This window comes from Lissotriton vulgaris, chromosome 6 (genome assembly GCF_964263255.1).
Source record: "Lissotriton vulgaris chromosome 6, aLisVul1.2, whole genome shotgun sequence".
Taxonomy (NCBI): domain Eukaryota; kingdom Metazoa; phylum Chordata; class Amphibia; order Caudata; family Salamandridae; genus Lissotriton; species Lissotriton vulgaris.
The window spans coordinates 221,830,121-221,844,201 of NC_141694.1; the positions used below are offsets into that span (position 1 = coordinate 221,830,121).

The 14,081-nt window shown below is 46.5% G+C and overlaps 1 protein-coding gene across 3 annotated transcripts in view; it reads right to left on the reverse strand.

Annotated features, from left to right (window-relative positions):
• The window catches only part of ATAD2B (ATPase family AAA domain containing 2B), a 945,800-nt gene that overhangs the window by 752,922 nt on the left and 178,797 nt on the right, over window positions 1-14,081 (reverse strand). For all 3 annotated transcript variants that reach the window (XM_086926259.1, XM_086926261.1, XM_086926260.1), the window contains exon 4: window positions 2,100-2,253. In XM_086926259.1, the coding sequence (XP_086782385.1) occupies window positions 2,100-2,253 (154 nt within the window). The remainder of the gene's footprint in view (window positions 1-2,099; window positions 2,254-14,081) is intronic.

The following is a 14,081-nucleotide window of genomic DNA, read 5'->3' on the forward strand; positions in this document are numbered from 1 at the left end:
TTTGGTGATCTATTTTTAGTTAAGCGATCCTTTTGTAGGCGGTCAATAGTTGTGCCTCTGTTGCATTACACAGTCGTATAGTGAACGTGATTGATTTAGGTCAAGCACCGAAAGAAACTTCCATTGGAAGGCTCGTTTTAGAAAGCTAGTAGTTTTGGCCTATGACAATGGCAAAGGGCCTACCTGCTTGCATCGGAAGCACCTTGATGCTATATGGTACTGGTAGGTTACCTTATGAAGTATCAGTCATTTGGTGCAAGTTCTTCTAAGTGCATACATAGAAGGTGTGGTAGACTCAAAGGACACCTGACCCAGAGATGACCTTTATCAGTGCTCTAGTGTTAGATAAACAAAACACATTATAAGGTTCTTTTGTATGACCTGTGAAAACTAGCTTGTGGCCCAATGTATGCAATAATGATTGTGCAATGTCTGAAAAGAAAACATTTCTAGGCTGGGAAGGAGGTCTACAAAATAAAGGGTCATTGGTTGGCAAACGCTGAGACCTTTACTGCTTCATCACTCCAACTACTGGAATGTTTCCTTGAACTCTGAATCCCAAAAAAAAGGAAAGTCACCAATTAAAGTTATTCTCAGGAAATAAGTTATTCTAAAGAGTCCAGTAAAAGATCTGCAGTGTGCAAAATCAGGCCTGCAGTGATGGACATTGAGGCACTACGGACATAAAACTGGGACAACGTGAGAAGGAAGAACACAAAGGGAAATTAAGACGCGAAATACAAGGTATAAAGCTATACCTGGCCAGCAGAAGCTTAAGAAACGTTTTGAAGTTTGGTAGCTGGACTGTGCATAAGGGCACTGGCCCAGTAAAACCATCAGCTAGTGCTGTGGAGACTTTAACTATTGCTGTATAGCTATGATCTGTTGCCTTACCATGCAGTTTTAAATATCCCATTATTATTAAATAATAAGCACTGGGGGACCATTTTACTACTAGGGTTTTGCCTCACAGCATAAGTTATGGGAGAACTGTTCTTGAGAGCCCTCTGATAGATCTAGGCCTGGTTACTCCTAAGTGTTACATGCCCTTGCTTGTATATTACTACTACTGCCAAGATTTTAAAGATCAGTTTCTACTTAATGGCAAATTCTTACACTTTAAAAATGTCAGTACTGAACGTTTCTGCATATCATCTCATCAGGGCCTGAAAACATATCACCCCATCATATTGGATTATATTCGCTACCCTTGCCGGCTCGCATCATCTTTACAGCCAGTTGCATAATTTGAAAAACCATCATGTCCAGCACCCCTGGTGATCTTGCAGACAAGCTCATCATCTTTGGTGGTTGTCTACAAACAATGCAACCAAGACACCATCAGACTGCGGACTAAGAAGTGTAAATAGAAGAAACGCAAGGCAGCAGGCTTTTCCCCATCTATGCACCCAGGATCTGGAACAACATCCCCATATCCATAAGGGCTGCTCCACTTAAGGAAAGAGTTGAAAAAGAACACTACATCACAATGTATTAACGGCCCCCAGACCAGTTACCTCTGTTATAACTCATTGACTTTATGCTCAGCTTTGAACCTGTACAGGGCTTTGCTGCCTTTTGGCTGTCCCCGTGCTACAGAAATACTTGCTGTCAAAAAGTAGTGCGGATTTCTTCATCAAAACATCCCTCCGTATTTTTAGAAAAGAGCATAGAAGCAACAGAGTTTCCTCTATAAGCCTTTTTTTTTTAAACCAGAAGTGTAAATTTACATCCAATGAAACATGTTAAGCTGAAATCCTACCGCCTGCCAAATCTGCTAGTACAAAGAGGCACAGATTATGGCCTTTATTGGGCAAGCAGAATGGAATGTTTACTTTTATCCAGAGTAACTCCACAATCAAGACAAAACGCCACTGTGCTTTATTAAAATCACCAAAATACTGGAAAACAAAACGGTGCAAAACTAAAATCCGATTGTGCCTAACGAAGTTTTAATTACAGATCAGGGACTCGGCCAAGCCATCTAACTATTCAGAATATTTTGTAAAACATTTTTTATACTGTCTATTTAAAAAAAAAATAGTAAAGAAACTATAAAGTAAAACACACTTTTTAAATACACAGAAATTGATACGCACCTGTTTACCAGTTGATCAAACAAAAGACTTTGATTTAAGCTTTCAAATCTGCTTTTCTTTGTCCGGCAACTTCTTTTAACTTCCATTTCACTGTTGATGCAAGGATGGTCCACATTGGTATCACTGTCTCCACGACGACGATGGCTCCTAAGGGCTAGGAGAGAAAGCATGGTGTTCTCACAACCTAAATAAGTTGTTCCATTTTAACAAACAACGTGATAAGAAAATAAAGTGGTTCCCCACTGTTGAATGGTTGAACCATAACTGCCATATCCAGTACTATAACATTCAACAAGTACATTGTGGCAAGCTTTACATCAAACCATCAACTCTGATGGGAAGTTCAGGAGGTCATTTGACAGAAGATTTGGGTGAGAAAAGGAAAAATACTGAACATTCCTAAGACATCATGGGCCTTATTATATCCCAGTGCCCCTTTTTGCACGTCCCCGGGGTTCTTTGGTATTATAGAAGGGGCCGCAGACGCCTGTGCAACCCCTTCCGTTGTACCAATAGCGCCAGCGATATCTTCATAGGGCATTGTCTCATTTGCATTGGGGGTGTTCCCCTTGCAAAAGAGGGAGTCCCTTTGCCTCTGCGGCCGTGCCATACTGCCGACACGGGCAAAGAAGCGGTCAGGAGGCGTACCGATGGTTAGTACTGTCAGTGTGTCCCCATAATGCAGCCTTCTGGCGGGGGGAAAGTGGGTCTCATGGACACCCCTAGATATCCCTTTAAAAGTGCAGGCGGGTTACCGCCTGCACTGGGAAAACACGGAGCGGCTTTAAAACAGCTGCTCTGTTTTTCACATGGATGCGCTGCTCTGGTGGCAGCGCATTTACCTTAATGCAGCGCATTTTCCTGGATTGTGATGGGCACACCTTTTTAAAAGTGTGCCCAGCACAATCCAGGAATATTCGCTACTTCTGTAATATAGCTCCAGATCTTCCTTTAAATAAGACCACGCCTGGTTGAAAGTGATCCAGTATGCTGAGTGAAAGTTCTTCACACTGGAAGTAGCATGGAGACATTACACGAACATAGGACTCCTCAGATATTAACCAGAGCCACAGCTTAATTTATGGATCTAGCTCACGCACATAGATGCAAATGAACTCTTATAATACATCAAACTTCGTAGAAAATACATATAAAAGAATATCACATTTCCAAGCAAAATCCTGCCTCCCCAGGTCAACTGTGTCGAAGGAAACAAGACGCATAGATGCACATTGGGGTCACTGTGCTCAAACATGGATGTATCAATGCTAATATTTCAAGCTACTCTTAGGCACACACTTCAAAAGCAATCACGACTGTAAGCATGCAAGCATACATTTTCAAATTATTCCTACCCTAATGCATCTATTGGTGGGCATGATAGTTTTGACAGTGCACTGGCACACATTCGAGTGTTTTTGAGCATGTGTATTTGCAAGCTGCTGTATTGGAATGCAAATCTTTGTGTCTTTGGATGTCTTGGTACAGAGTAGACGCTCTGTGAATCTCAGAATAAGTAATGTTGATGGGTGCGCAAATCGCTGCAATGGTGAAAATACTTATGTACAAATATTGTGGAATTGATCTGTACGTATGTGTATCTCTAGTAATGGGTTAACCATAGATGAATTCCTAAACATTTGTTTTGAGTGTAATTGGGCAATTCCGTGTTATTGAATGTACAGTGAAAACGAAAGTACACCCTCTCAAGAGTCGCTGGTATTATGTATCAAGACATATCCAACCTTCATCTAGTCCTCACCAAGTTCTATTAAATCTAACCTTGTGCCAAATAAGTTCAAGTTCGAGCATTTGTATAGCGCACTACTTACCCAGAGGGTCTCAAGGCGCTGGGGGAAGGGGTTCAGTATTTGTCGAATAGCCAGGTTTTGAGTTCTTTTCTGAAGGAGATGTGGTTTTGAGTAAGGCGGAGGTGGGTGGGGAGAGAGTTCCAGGTCTTGGCAGCCAGGAAGGAGAAGGATCTGCCACCCATGGTGGATTTCCGGATGCGCGGGATTGCGGCGAGGGCTTGATTGGACGATCTTAGTTGGCGGGTGGGTTTGTAGAAGGACAGTCGAGTGTTGAGGCATTCGGGTCCTAGGTTGTAGAGGGCTTTGTGTGCGTGGGTGAGAAGGCGGAAAGTAATTCTTTTGTTGACGGGTATCCAGTGGAGGTCTTTTAGATGTCCGGAGATGTGATCTTGGCGAGGGATGTCTAATACGAGTCTTGCTGACGCGTTTTGGATGCGCTGGAGTTTTTTCTGTCGTTTTGCTGAGATTCCGGCGTATAGTGCTCCAGCGCGACACTGACAAGAAGCTCCTGAGGCGGAAGCCGGGAGCGCGACAGCGCAAACTTATTTTTAAAACTTGTGTGATATTGTGATACCCTGTTTTTTAAAACTGCACTGTTATTCCTGGCACTACTTTGCACTTCCCTGAACAGCGGATCTATCGCCGTTTCAGGCTCAAAACGTACTCGCGACCGCCATCAACAACAACGAGGGAGCCACGAGATACGCCTTCTCGGCTGGCCACGCCCCCCTCCTACACCCAGCCCAACCAACATAAAGCATGTGTCTTGGTCGGAAGCGCAGCGGACGAGCGCAGCGGGCGCGACGATGGCGCGCCGAAGGCGCGCTTAAGGCAAGCTCATCTGCGCTCGTCCGCGCTAGGCAGAGCGCAGAGCCAGACACTACCGACCAATCGCGCAACTACGCAAGAGACACCCTGCCCCACCTGAACAAAGAGGTATATGCCCTATGCCGACACTCTGTTCCGGGGGACCACCCCCTCAACAGATGTGCCCATTGCCAGTATACTCTCAGTTCCACCGGCCTCGACAACCTTCCTCATTTAAACATGCACATGGCCCTCATTAACTGTAGATCCCTCCCCAAGCACTCTCTGGAGATATATCACCTACTGGAAGACCATGATCTTGATATTCTCTTCCTTACGGAAACTTGGCTAGGACCGAATTCAGACCCCGATATTGTCAACTCTCTCCCACAGGGCTTCCTCATCCACCATCTGGACCGTCCCAAGGGAGTAGGCGGAGGTATCGCCATTATTTACAAAAACCACCTTTCTTGCCGTCTACTAGGCAGCCCCCTTCTAGATTGCCAAAACGCCATGTTCTCTATTGAATGAATGAAAGTTCACTTGTATAGCTGAGGAAATATAAATTTTATGGTCAAGTTGTGTTCCCTAGCGTGCACCCCACCGTCTCCATGTACCAGCTTAAAGTGCATGTAACTTCCCTCCTGTACCAGCTATGAAGACGCAAATACATTTGCGTCCAACGTTAACATGTCCTCTTTCAGACCCACCCTGAATGGGTTGAATAGTCCGTTCCTAAGTATGCTATGCCAACGTCTTTTTGTAGTGTACTTTACACGTTTTTTTCAGCTCTGGCAAAGTAGGCCCTGAATTCTGCCTTCGAGCTTCTCCCTGCCTTCTGACTCTGAAAGCCTCAGCCCAGGCTGTCTCTGTACCCGTGACCTCTGACTTACTTTCTGTTTGGCTCCCGGCGCTTAACTCAGCCTGCTGCCTGCCAAGACTGACTTCAACCTTCGAATTATCTGTTCCGCTCCTCGAAAATACATTCCTGCCTACTAGTTTAAGTAAACATCCCCCCAGCTGCAGAGCAAATGGGCCCGGCCTCACTGTCTCCGTGCAAGTAATTCATAGCCTCTGTTACCATGATAGGCCCATGCCCCTCGCATTCTCATGTAGACACTTAGGCGCTTATACACGCACTCACAGTCAGTATAGAATAGCTTCTGCCCCAGAGACCTTTCCGTTTAGATAATATGGTTCCCAAACATCAGATAGCAGATATGATAGAAGTACGAGTTGATCTGACATGCCAGACTTCTGTCTCTTTCCGCTAGTGTAAATGTCAAGTCCCCTGCACCCTCCAGTTTCACGTCAATCACACGTCATGCAGCTGCGCGCGCATCCAAGCCTCAGATTTCTGCTGACATTGCAACATTTCTGCTTTGTGCCACCCACTTGTGACACCTACCTATGACGTTTCTAGCACACACCTCTAGTTCACGCCTAGTTCACGCCTTCTGATTACGTATTACTAACACGTGGATGCTGTTATCTTGTCTTCTCTCAGCTGTTACGCCTACTATATTGGTTTCTATGATGTGATTTAAGTATATAAGCTATGTATTGTCAATAAAATATTGCTCTATCCCTTCCTGAACCCCTGTGGTTGCAGGAACATGATATCCAGGTCATGACCATTCCTTTTTAAGGAATAAAACCCCTAAGAACTCTAACACCACGGACTTTGCCTTTTTCTTTCCGATTGAGTTATTATTGATTAAGTACTTACCTGCATAGAAATTAAGACGGTAAATCAAATATTTACCACATTATTCTGGCGCCCGAATAGGAACCCCTCCCCCACCCCACGCGCCGGTTGGTGCGTTGCAAGCTCTGTCCCCTGCCATCAGTTAGACGGAAACTACGCGTACTGGCAGGATTTCCTGTATCTCCCTCTGGCCCACGGAGGTGACGAAGACTGCGATCAGCACCCAGACGAGGCGGTGAGGAGTGCGGAGGATCCCGACCAGAGCCTAGCCGAAAGAAGCAAGGTCCGAGGTGTCAAGAGGCCCACCAGTTTCCGAAGTATCCACGTGTCGAGTCGAGTCGAGTCCGGTCCAGTCCAGTCGAGTTTTCCGAGGCCTTCTGTTTCCGTGCTTCCCGGTGAGTACCATTGCTGGGACGTATCAAGACGGGTTTGGGTACACAAATTCGGTCTGCACTGTTTTAGACAGTGTATCTGTGCTGTTTAGCAGTACATCAGTTATTCAAGTTTTTGCATTGTCTCTGACAGTGTATCTGTGCTGTTTAGCAGTACATCCGGTATAGGGGGTAGTCATATATGTCTCAAATATCTTTCATGTGATTAATGTCGTGGTATGAGTGCGACTGTTTTTAATGTGCATTATTGTGTTCTTGTGTAACTAGCTGTATTAAGTAGCAAGGATTGAGCATTCAGTATTAAGTAAACAAGATGCCGTTTTTCAATAAGTTAAAGCAGATAGGAACTAGGAAAGGGATACTAGAGGAGGAAATTCCTATCCCCCCTAGGGACACTCCTGGAAATTTTATGTACCACAAGCATGGCTTAGATGCCATATTGTATCTAGATTTATGGGCCGATTATACTAAGCATCTAGACGAAAGACATAGATGGCCTGTTACCGGAACATGGGATGCCGAGTGCATCATGAAGGTAGAAGAAGCACTATGGAAAAAGAAAGCCAGACAGTCTCAGAAAGACGCCATAGAATTTTGGCGTAAGGAATCACATAAGCGTGCTGAAAAAGCACTCCGTAGAGAAGACAGACTTAAAGAATCAGATAAAGCCCAAGAAAACGAATTAGTTACTGAAGGGATCCGAGTAAAATCAGAGCAAATAGATCGCGCACAAAACAATCTCGTAAATGGCATGTACCTCGTGGCCGAGGGTCCGCCCGAGGCCACTTCAGAAATACCGAAAAATCTGCCGCCACCATTGGTCCCAACTAAAGTAAATCACAGGTCTACTAAAGACATATTTCTGAATTCCTATCTAGAGGATGTAGCACCCGCTTACACTAATCTGCCTGTCCGCGTCCCGCCTACTGACGGTGACAACCCGCCTCCAGACCATATCCCGCCATTACCGCAACCAGGTTTCCCCGTTCGACAGCCCACCGTTCCTCCACCTCCACCACTTCCCGCACCTAAAATTGATATACCGAAACCGCTTCTACCTGATCCTACTAAAAGACAAGTTCAAGTACAGATACAGACCCCACAGAGAAATAATGTCCACGCTTCCGCCTCAGGAGGTGCGACCGGGGGTCACCAGACCCCGCCCCCAACACACAGATTACACCTTAGGGATATGCAGAACCCGTTTACATTTCAATCACCCCGTCTCGACAGACTCAAAGAACCGCTTCCAGTTTGCAGATACGATCCAGTACCCGGCACAGATGATAGGATGTTGATAGCATCACTACGATTGCGACAAGCTACAGATTACCTACTGTTTTTCTCAGGAATGAAAGAGCACCTAGATAGAATATATCATTTTGTCCAGACTGGGGAAGATCCTGACAGTATTAAGGATGCCATGGCACATCAGAAAGTTGACACTCAAGCATATATATTACGTTTTTTCATAAATTGCTTAATAAGAGAACGAGACAGGCCTGAGACAGAACAGGAGGAATTAGATGGACTCAACAAGTGGGGTCAAAATATATCCGAAGGAAAGCATGATAAAGGGGGTTGCATAGCCAGTATGTACAAGAGAATAAGAAAAGCAGTGATAGAAATACACGAAAAAGAGAAAGAAAAAGCTTCCTCCGAGGAGGAGGAAGAACCTGAAGAACCAGAAAAGACTACAGATACGATAGCGTATGTAGGTAAGGGAACTTACCTTAGGAAAGGCATTCGTCCGGAAAGCAAGAGAGTTTTTCTCTCTGGCATAACAAAACCGAATTCTCCGGAACACCAGTTCCAGGAGACTGATAAAAGGCTTCGAGACCGAATAGGGTACCACGTACTCAATTCTATGGATGAACAAGAACTAGCCCGGTCAGCAGTATTATGGGCTGACAATCCGAACATATACAATGATGACACAGTAGCGCAGACATTTCTGAACCTTACCCCAGACGAGCAGAAATTAGCAGGTGTATACATGATTCAGCACCTCCTCACGTTATACAGAAACCAACATTCCGATCCAGGTCCCTTACACGATACATTAGAAGCACTACTCATGGATAGATGGAGAGGTCTAAGTACCAAGTTAATACAAATAATTCTAGAACAACGACATAGATATAACACTTTCGTAAGCTCCGAATATGTTCCCGCTCCGCCCCCAGAAAGAAAAATGTATCATATGGAGCGTCTGCATGGTCTTGAAAGTCAGAACCCCTTACGAGAAGTACATCCAGTTATGGGTGCCGATCAGACCTTGAAACGTGTGTATGTACACACGCCTCTGACTAAGTTAGAACTGTTAGAAATGAAGAAACTAGTACCCTGTCATGATAAAGACCCTGCAGGTTTTCATAGAGAACTTAAAGACATGTTACTGATGGGGGATTACACATATGAAGATATCATGAAAATGTTAAAAGTACTGTTGCCCACGGGCATCTACGAGAAACTCAAGGAAAAAGAATGGGAGGTGGGAGACAAAAAGATTGTATGGGCAGAAATAGAAGACGAGGAGGAAAAACGTACCCCAGGGCTAGGCCTTGGGGAGAAAACTAAAGCATTACCAGGTTTGATAGTACAGGTTCTGCCAAGATTACTGACAACTAGAAAGGAAGATTGGGACGCCATTTCGGCCTGTAAACAGAAGTCAGATGAAGATACTAGTGACTTCTATTCAAGATTCGAGAAATGTTTCATTATTAATAGTGGTCTTAAACCAAGTAGCGAGTCGTACCCGCATCTTTTTGTATCAAAGTTAGTCGAGAATTCCCTGTTAGCAGTTAAAAACCGTGTATACAAGGTTGAGAGTACATGGCAAGCAAACACGCCATCACAGATGTTACAGATGTTACAATACCATCAGAACAGAATTAGAGAAGAACAGGATCATGAACAGAAACGTATGAAAGACACGAAAATGAAAATGTTAGTGGCCCAATCGGTTCCAGCCGACGGCCAAAGAAAGGGTACGACCCAGACAGGTCACGCCGCAGCTCCCGTTAAAGGGACATGCAACTATTGCAAGCAGCCAGGTCACTACGTACATGAATGTCCAGTTCTGAAACATAATATATCAACAGGTAAAACTAAAGAAAGACCGCATCCACCAAGACAAGATCAGGCCCAGCAACAGACTTCACAGAATGTACAGCCCATGCAGAATACACAGCCTATGCATGCTTCACCACATGCAGCACAGACAGTAGCGGTATCACAGCCACAGCCCATTGCCGCGACTCAACAAGTTTCACAACAGATGTACCAGTATGCCCAATCTGCTTACCCCGATTATCCACGATACACATGAAACAGCCTAGAGAGGGAGTTTGGCTTGCCTCTTATTGAGATTCCTGTAGATCAAGAGGGTCCTTATGTACACAGTCAAGTATTGGGAAAAGACAGAAAGTTTTTAATTGACACAGGGGCAAGCCGCACAACAATCAGCCATAATGAAGTCCCAGGGGCACCCCTCTCAGGCTCACAGAATGTTTCCCTTGGTTTTTCAGGACAGCCTATTGTAAATGAGGTATCAGAACCCGTTCCCCTGGCTGTGGGTCCGTTATCACGTGTTACAGACTTGTTACTTACGAAATCATGTCCAGAAAATCTGTTAGGTATCAAAACATTGAAGGCTCTAGGAGCTGTGATATGCTGTTCTCCGGAGGGAGTTAGACTCTTTCTGCGGGATTTCAAGGGTCATTATGTATTACGAGAGTTTGATGTCAGATTGAAAAATGTACCAGATCACTTGTGGGCACAAGGCCCAACTGATGTAGGCTGTATGCATATCACACCATACCGTGTTACACTCAAACCAGGTGTCGTTCTACCCAGAATCAGACAATACAAGTTACCACCCGATGCTGTAGTGGCTTTACTGGAAATCATTGAAGAGCTCATCGCCCAAGGAGTGGTCGTAGAGACCGACTCCAATATCTGTAATTCCCCTATCATTCCAATTCTTAAACGTACTGATCCCAATGCACCGCCAGTATATCGGCTGGTGATTGATTTACGAGAACTGAATAAATGCATTGTACCACAGTATCCTGTGGTCCCCGACATCTCTTCCCTATTGACTGCTATTGATTCTGAAGCAACGTTCTTTACTGTAATTGATCTCAAGAACGCCTTCTTTAGTGTACCTATTGACCCCGAGAGCCAATACCTTTTTGGATTCAGTTTAAATGGACGAAGTTTCAAATTTTCACGCGCACCTCAAGGATTCACAGAAAGCCCCAGCATCTATAGTCAAGCACTGAAAAGACAACTAGATTGTATTCAAATGCCAGTTAACACCGCTTTACTGCAATACGTCGATGATCTGCTGATCACCGCACGAAGTGAGCCCGAATGTGAACAAGCATCACTGACAGTTTTACATTTCCTGGCCGACAAGGGACACAAGGTGTCCCCTTCGAAGCTACAATTCTGTGTTCAGCAAGTTGTGTACTTGGGTCACTTGCTGTCCAAAGTGGGGAGACAGCTCACTCCCGATCGCATTCAGTTAATTGTAAATATGTCGCAACCCCAGACACAAAAGGAAGTGCGGGCCTTTATAGGCCTCACCTCATACTGCAGACAATGGATTCCTCAGTATGCATTTCTAGCTAAACCACTCATTCAGTTAACGACACAGGAGGCAGCGACTTCGACTGCCCTCCCTTGGACTCAGGAACACACACAAGCCTTTGAAGAATTAAAGAAAGCTTTATGCCAAGCACCAGTTTTAGCGACACCATGTTACAGCAAACCTTTTACACTTTTTGTTACAGAACGTGATGGTACAGCGTTGTCTGTCCTCACCCAAGATCAAGCAGGTTCACATAAGCCTTGCGCTTATTTTTCAAGTACATTAGATTCAGTAGCCCAGGCACTCCCTGCGTGCTTAAAGTCCGTAGCAGCGACAGCATTAGCAATCAGACAGAGCGACTCAATTGTTTTAGGACATCAATTAACAGTACAAGTTCCACATTCTGTAGAGGTTCTTTTAAACAGAACCCAGACTCAGCACTTGACTGTAGCACGACTGACAGGTTCAATCAATCAATCAATCAGTGACACTTATAAAGCGCGCTACATACCCGTAGGGTCTCAAGGCGCTGGGGGGGGGGGGGGGTGCCGCTACTGCTCGAACAGCCAGGTCTTCAGCTTCTTCCTGAAGGAGAGGTGGTCTTGGGTCAGGCGCAGGTCGGACGGGAGGGAGTTCCAGGTCTTGGCGGCCAGGTAGGAGAAGGACCTTCCTCCTGTAGTCGCTCTTCGGATGCGGGGGACGGCGGCGAGGGCGTGGTTGGCTGATCGGAGGTGGCGTTTGGGAGCGTAGAAGTTGACTCGGCTGTTGAGGTAGCTCGGGCCTTGGTCGTGTAGGGCTTTGTGTGCGTGGGTGAGGAGGCGGAAGGTGATTCTCTTGTTGATGGGGAGCCAGTGAAGGTCTCTCAGATGTCCGGAGATGTGGCTGGATCGTGGGATGTCGAGGATGAGTCTGGCTGAGGCGTTTTGGATCCGCTGGAGTCTCTTCTGAAGCTTGGCGGTGGTCCCGGCGTAGAGGGCGTTGCCGTAGTCCAGTCGGCTGGTGACGAGGGCCTGGGTGACGGTCTTCCTGGTCTCTGTGGGGATCCACCAGAAGATCTTCCGTAGCATGCGTAGGATGTTGAAGCACGCCGAGGAGACGCTGTTGACTTGCCTGGTCATGGAGAGGGAGGAGTCCAGGATGAAGCCCAGGTTTCGTGCATGGTCTGTCGGTTTGGGTGCGGTGCCCAGGGCGGGAGGCCACCAGGAGTCGTCCCAGGCGGAGGGTGAGGAGCCCAGGATGAGGACCTCCGTCTTGTCCGAGTTCAGTTTCAGGCGGCTGGTCGTCATCCACTCGGCTACCTCTTTCATCCCTTCGTGCAGGTTGGCTCTGGCGGCGGCGGGGTCGTTGGTCAGGGAGAGGATCAGCTGGGTGTCGTCGGCGTAGGAGATGATGCTGAGGTGGTGTACGATGGCCGCGAGGGGGCTCATGTAGACGTTGAAGAGGGTGGGGCTCAAGGATGATCCTTGGGGGACGCCGCAGATGACTTCGGAGGCCTCTGACTTGTACGGTGGTAGGCGGACTCGCTGTGTTCTTCCGTCGAGGAAGGAGATGATCCATTCCAGCGCCTTGTCCTGGATTCCGATGTTGCTGAGGCGCCGTATTAGGGTGCGGTGGCAGACCGTGTCGAATGCCGCGGAGAGGTCTAGGAGGATGAGGGCCGCTGTTTCTCCATTGTCCATCAGGGCTCGGATGTCATCGGTGGCGGCGATGAGGGCGGTCTCGGTGCTGTGTTTGGCTCGGAAGCCGGACTGTGAGGGGTCGAGGGATCCGTTCGTCTCGAGGAAGGCGGCCATCTGCTTGTTGACGGTCTTCTCGATGACTTTGGCTGGAAACGGGAGAAGCGAGATGGGGCGGTAATTCTTGAGGTCGGTGGGGTCCGCTGTTGGTTTCTTGAGTAGAGCGCTGAGTTCGGCGTGTTTCCAGCTTTCAGGGAAGATGGCGGTGTCGAAGGATGTGTTGATGATGTCTCGCAGGTGGGGTGCGATGACAAGGTTATGAATTAACGCTATTCCAGCCACACATAGAAATCAGAGGCTGCAGCATTCTGAACCCCGCAACATTGTTACCTTCCATTATGACAGATCCAGCCCCGCATGATTGTCTAGAGATCATTAATGCAGTAACAAAGCCTCGACGAGACTTAACCGATGTTCCATTGACAAATCCAGACCTGACACTTTATGTGGATGGTTCATGTATGAGAACAAGTACAGGAGAATTAGTGGCCGCGTATGCAGTGACCACTGAAACCGAAGTTAAAGAAACATATCGTATTGACACACTGTCCGCTCAAGCGGCAGAGCTCATCGCTCTGACCCGAGCCTGTATACTAGCCAAAAACAGAAATGTCAACATATACACTGATTCCCGTTATGCCTTCGGAGTTGTACACGACTTCGGAATGTTATGGCAAGAACGAGGTTTTTTGACCTCTCATGGTGCCAAGATTCAACACGGTCCCCTCATTCAAGCACTGTTAGATGCAATACATCTGCCTACAGGCATTTCCGTCATGAAGTGTAAAGCACATACTAAAGTTACAGATTCTGTTTCCCAGGGTAACGACCTGGCAGACCAGACAGCAAAACATACAGCATTGACTCATACTCAGACAACTGACGTGACAAAGACAATAGTACCGATACATTGTATGACAGTTAGGGATCC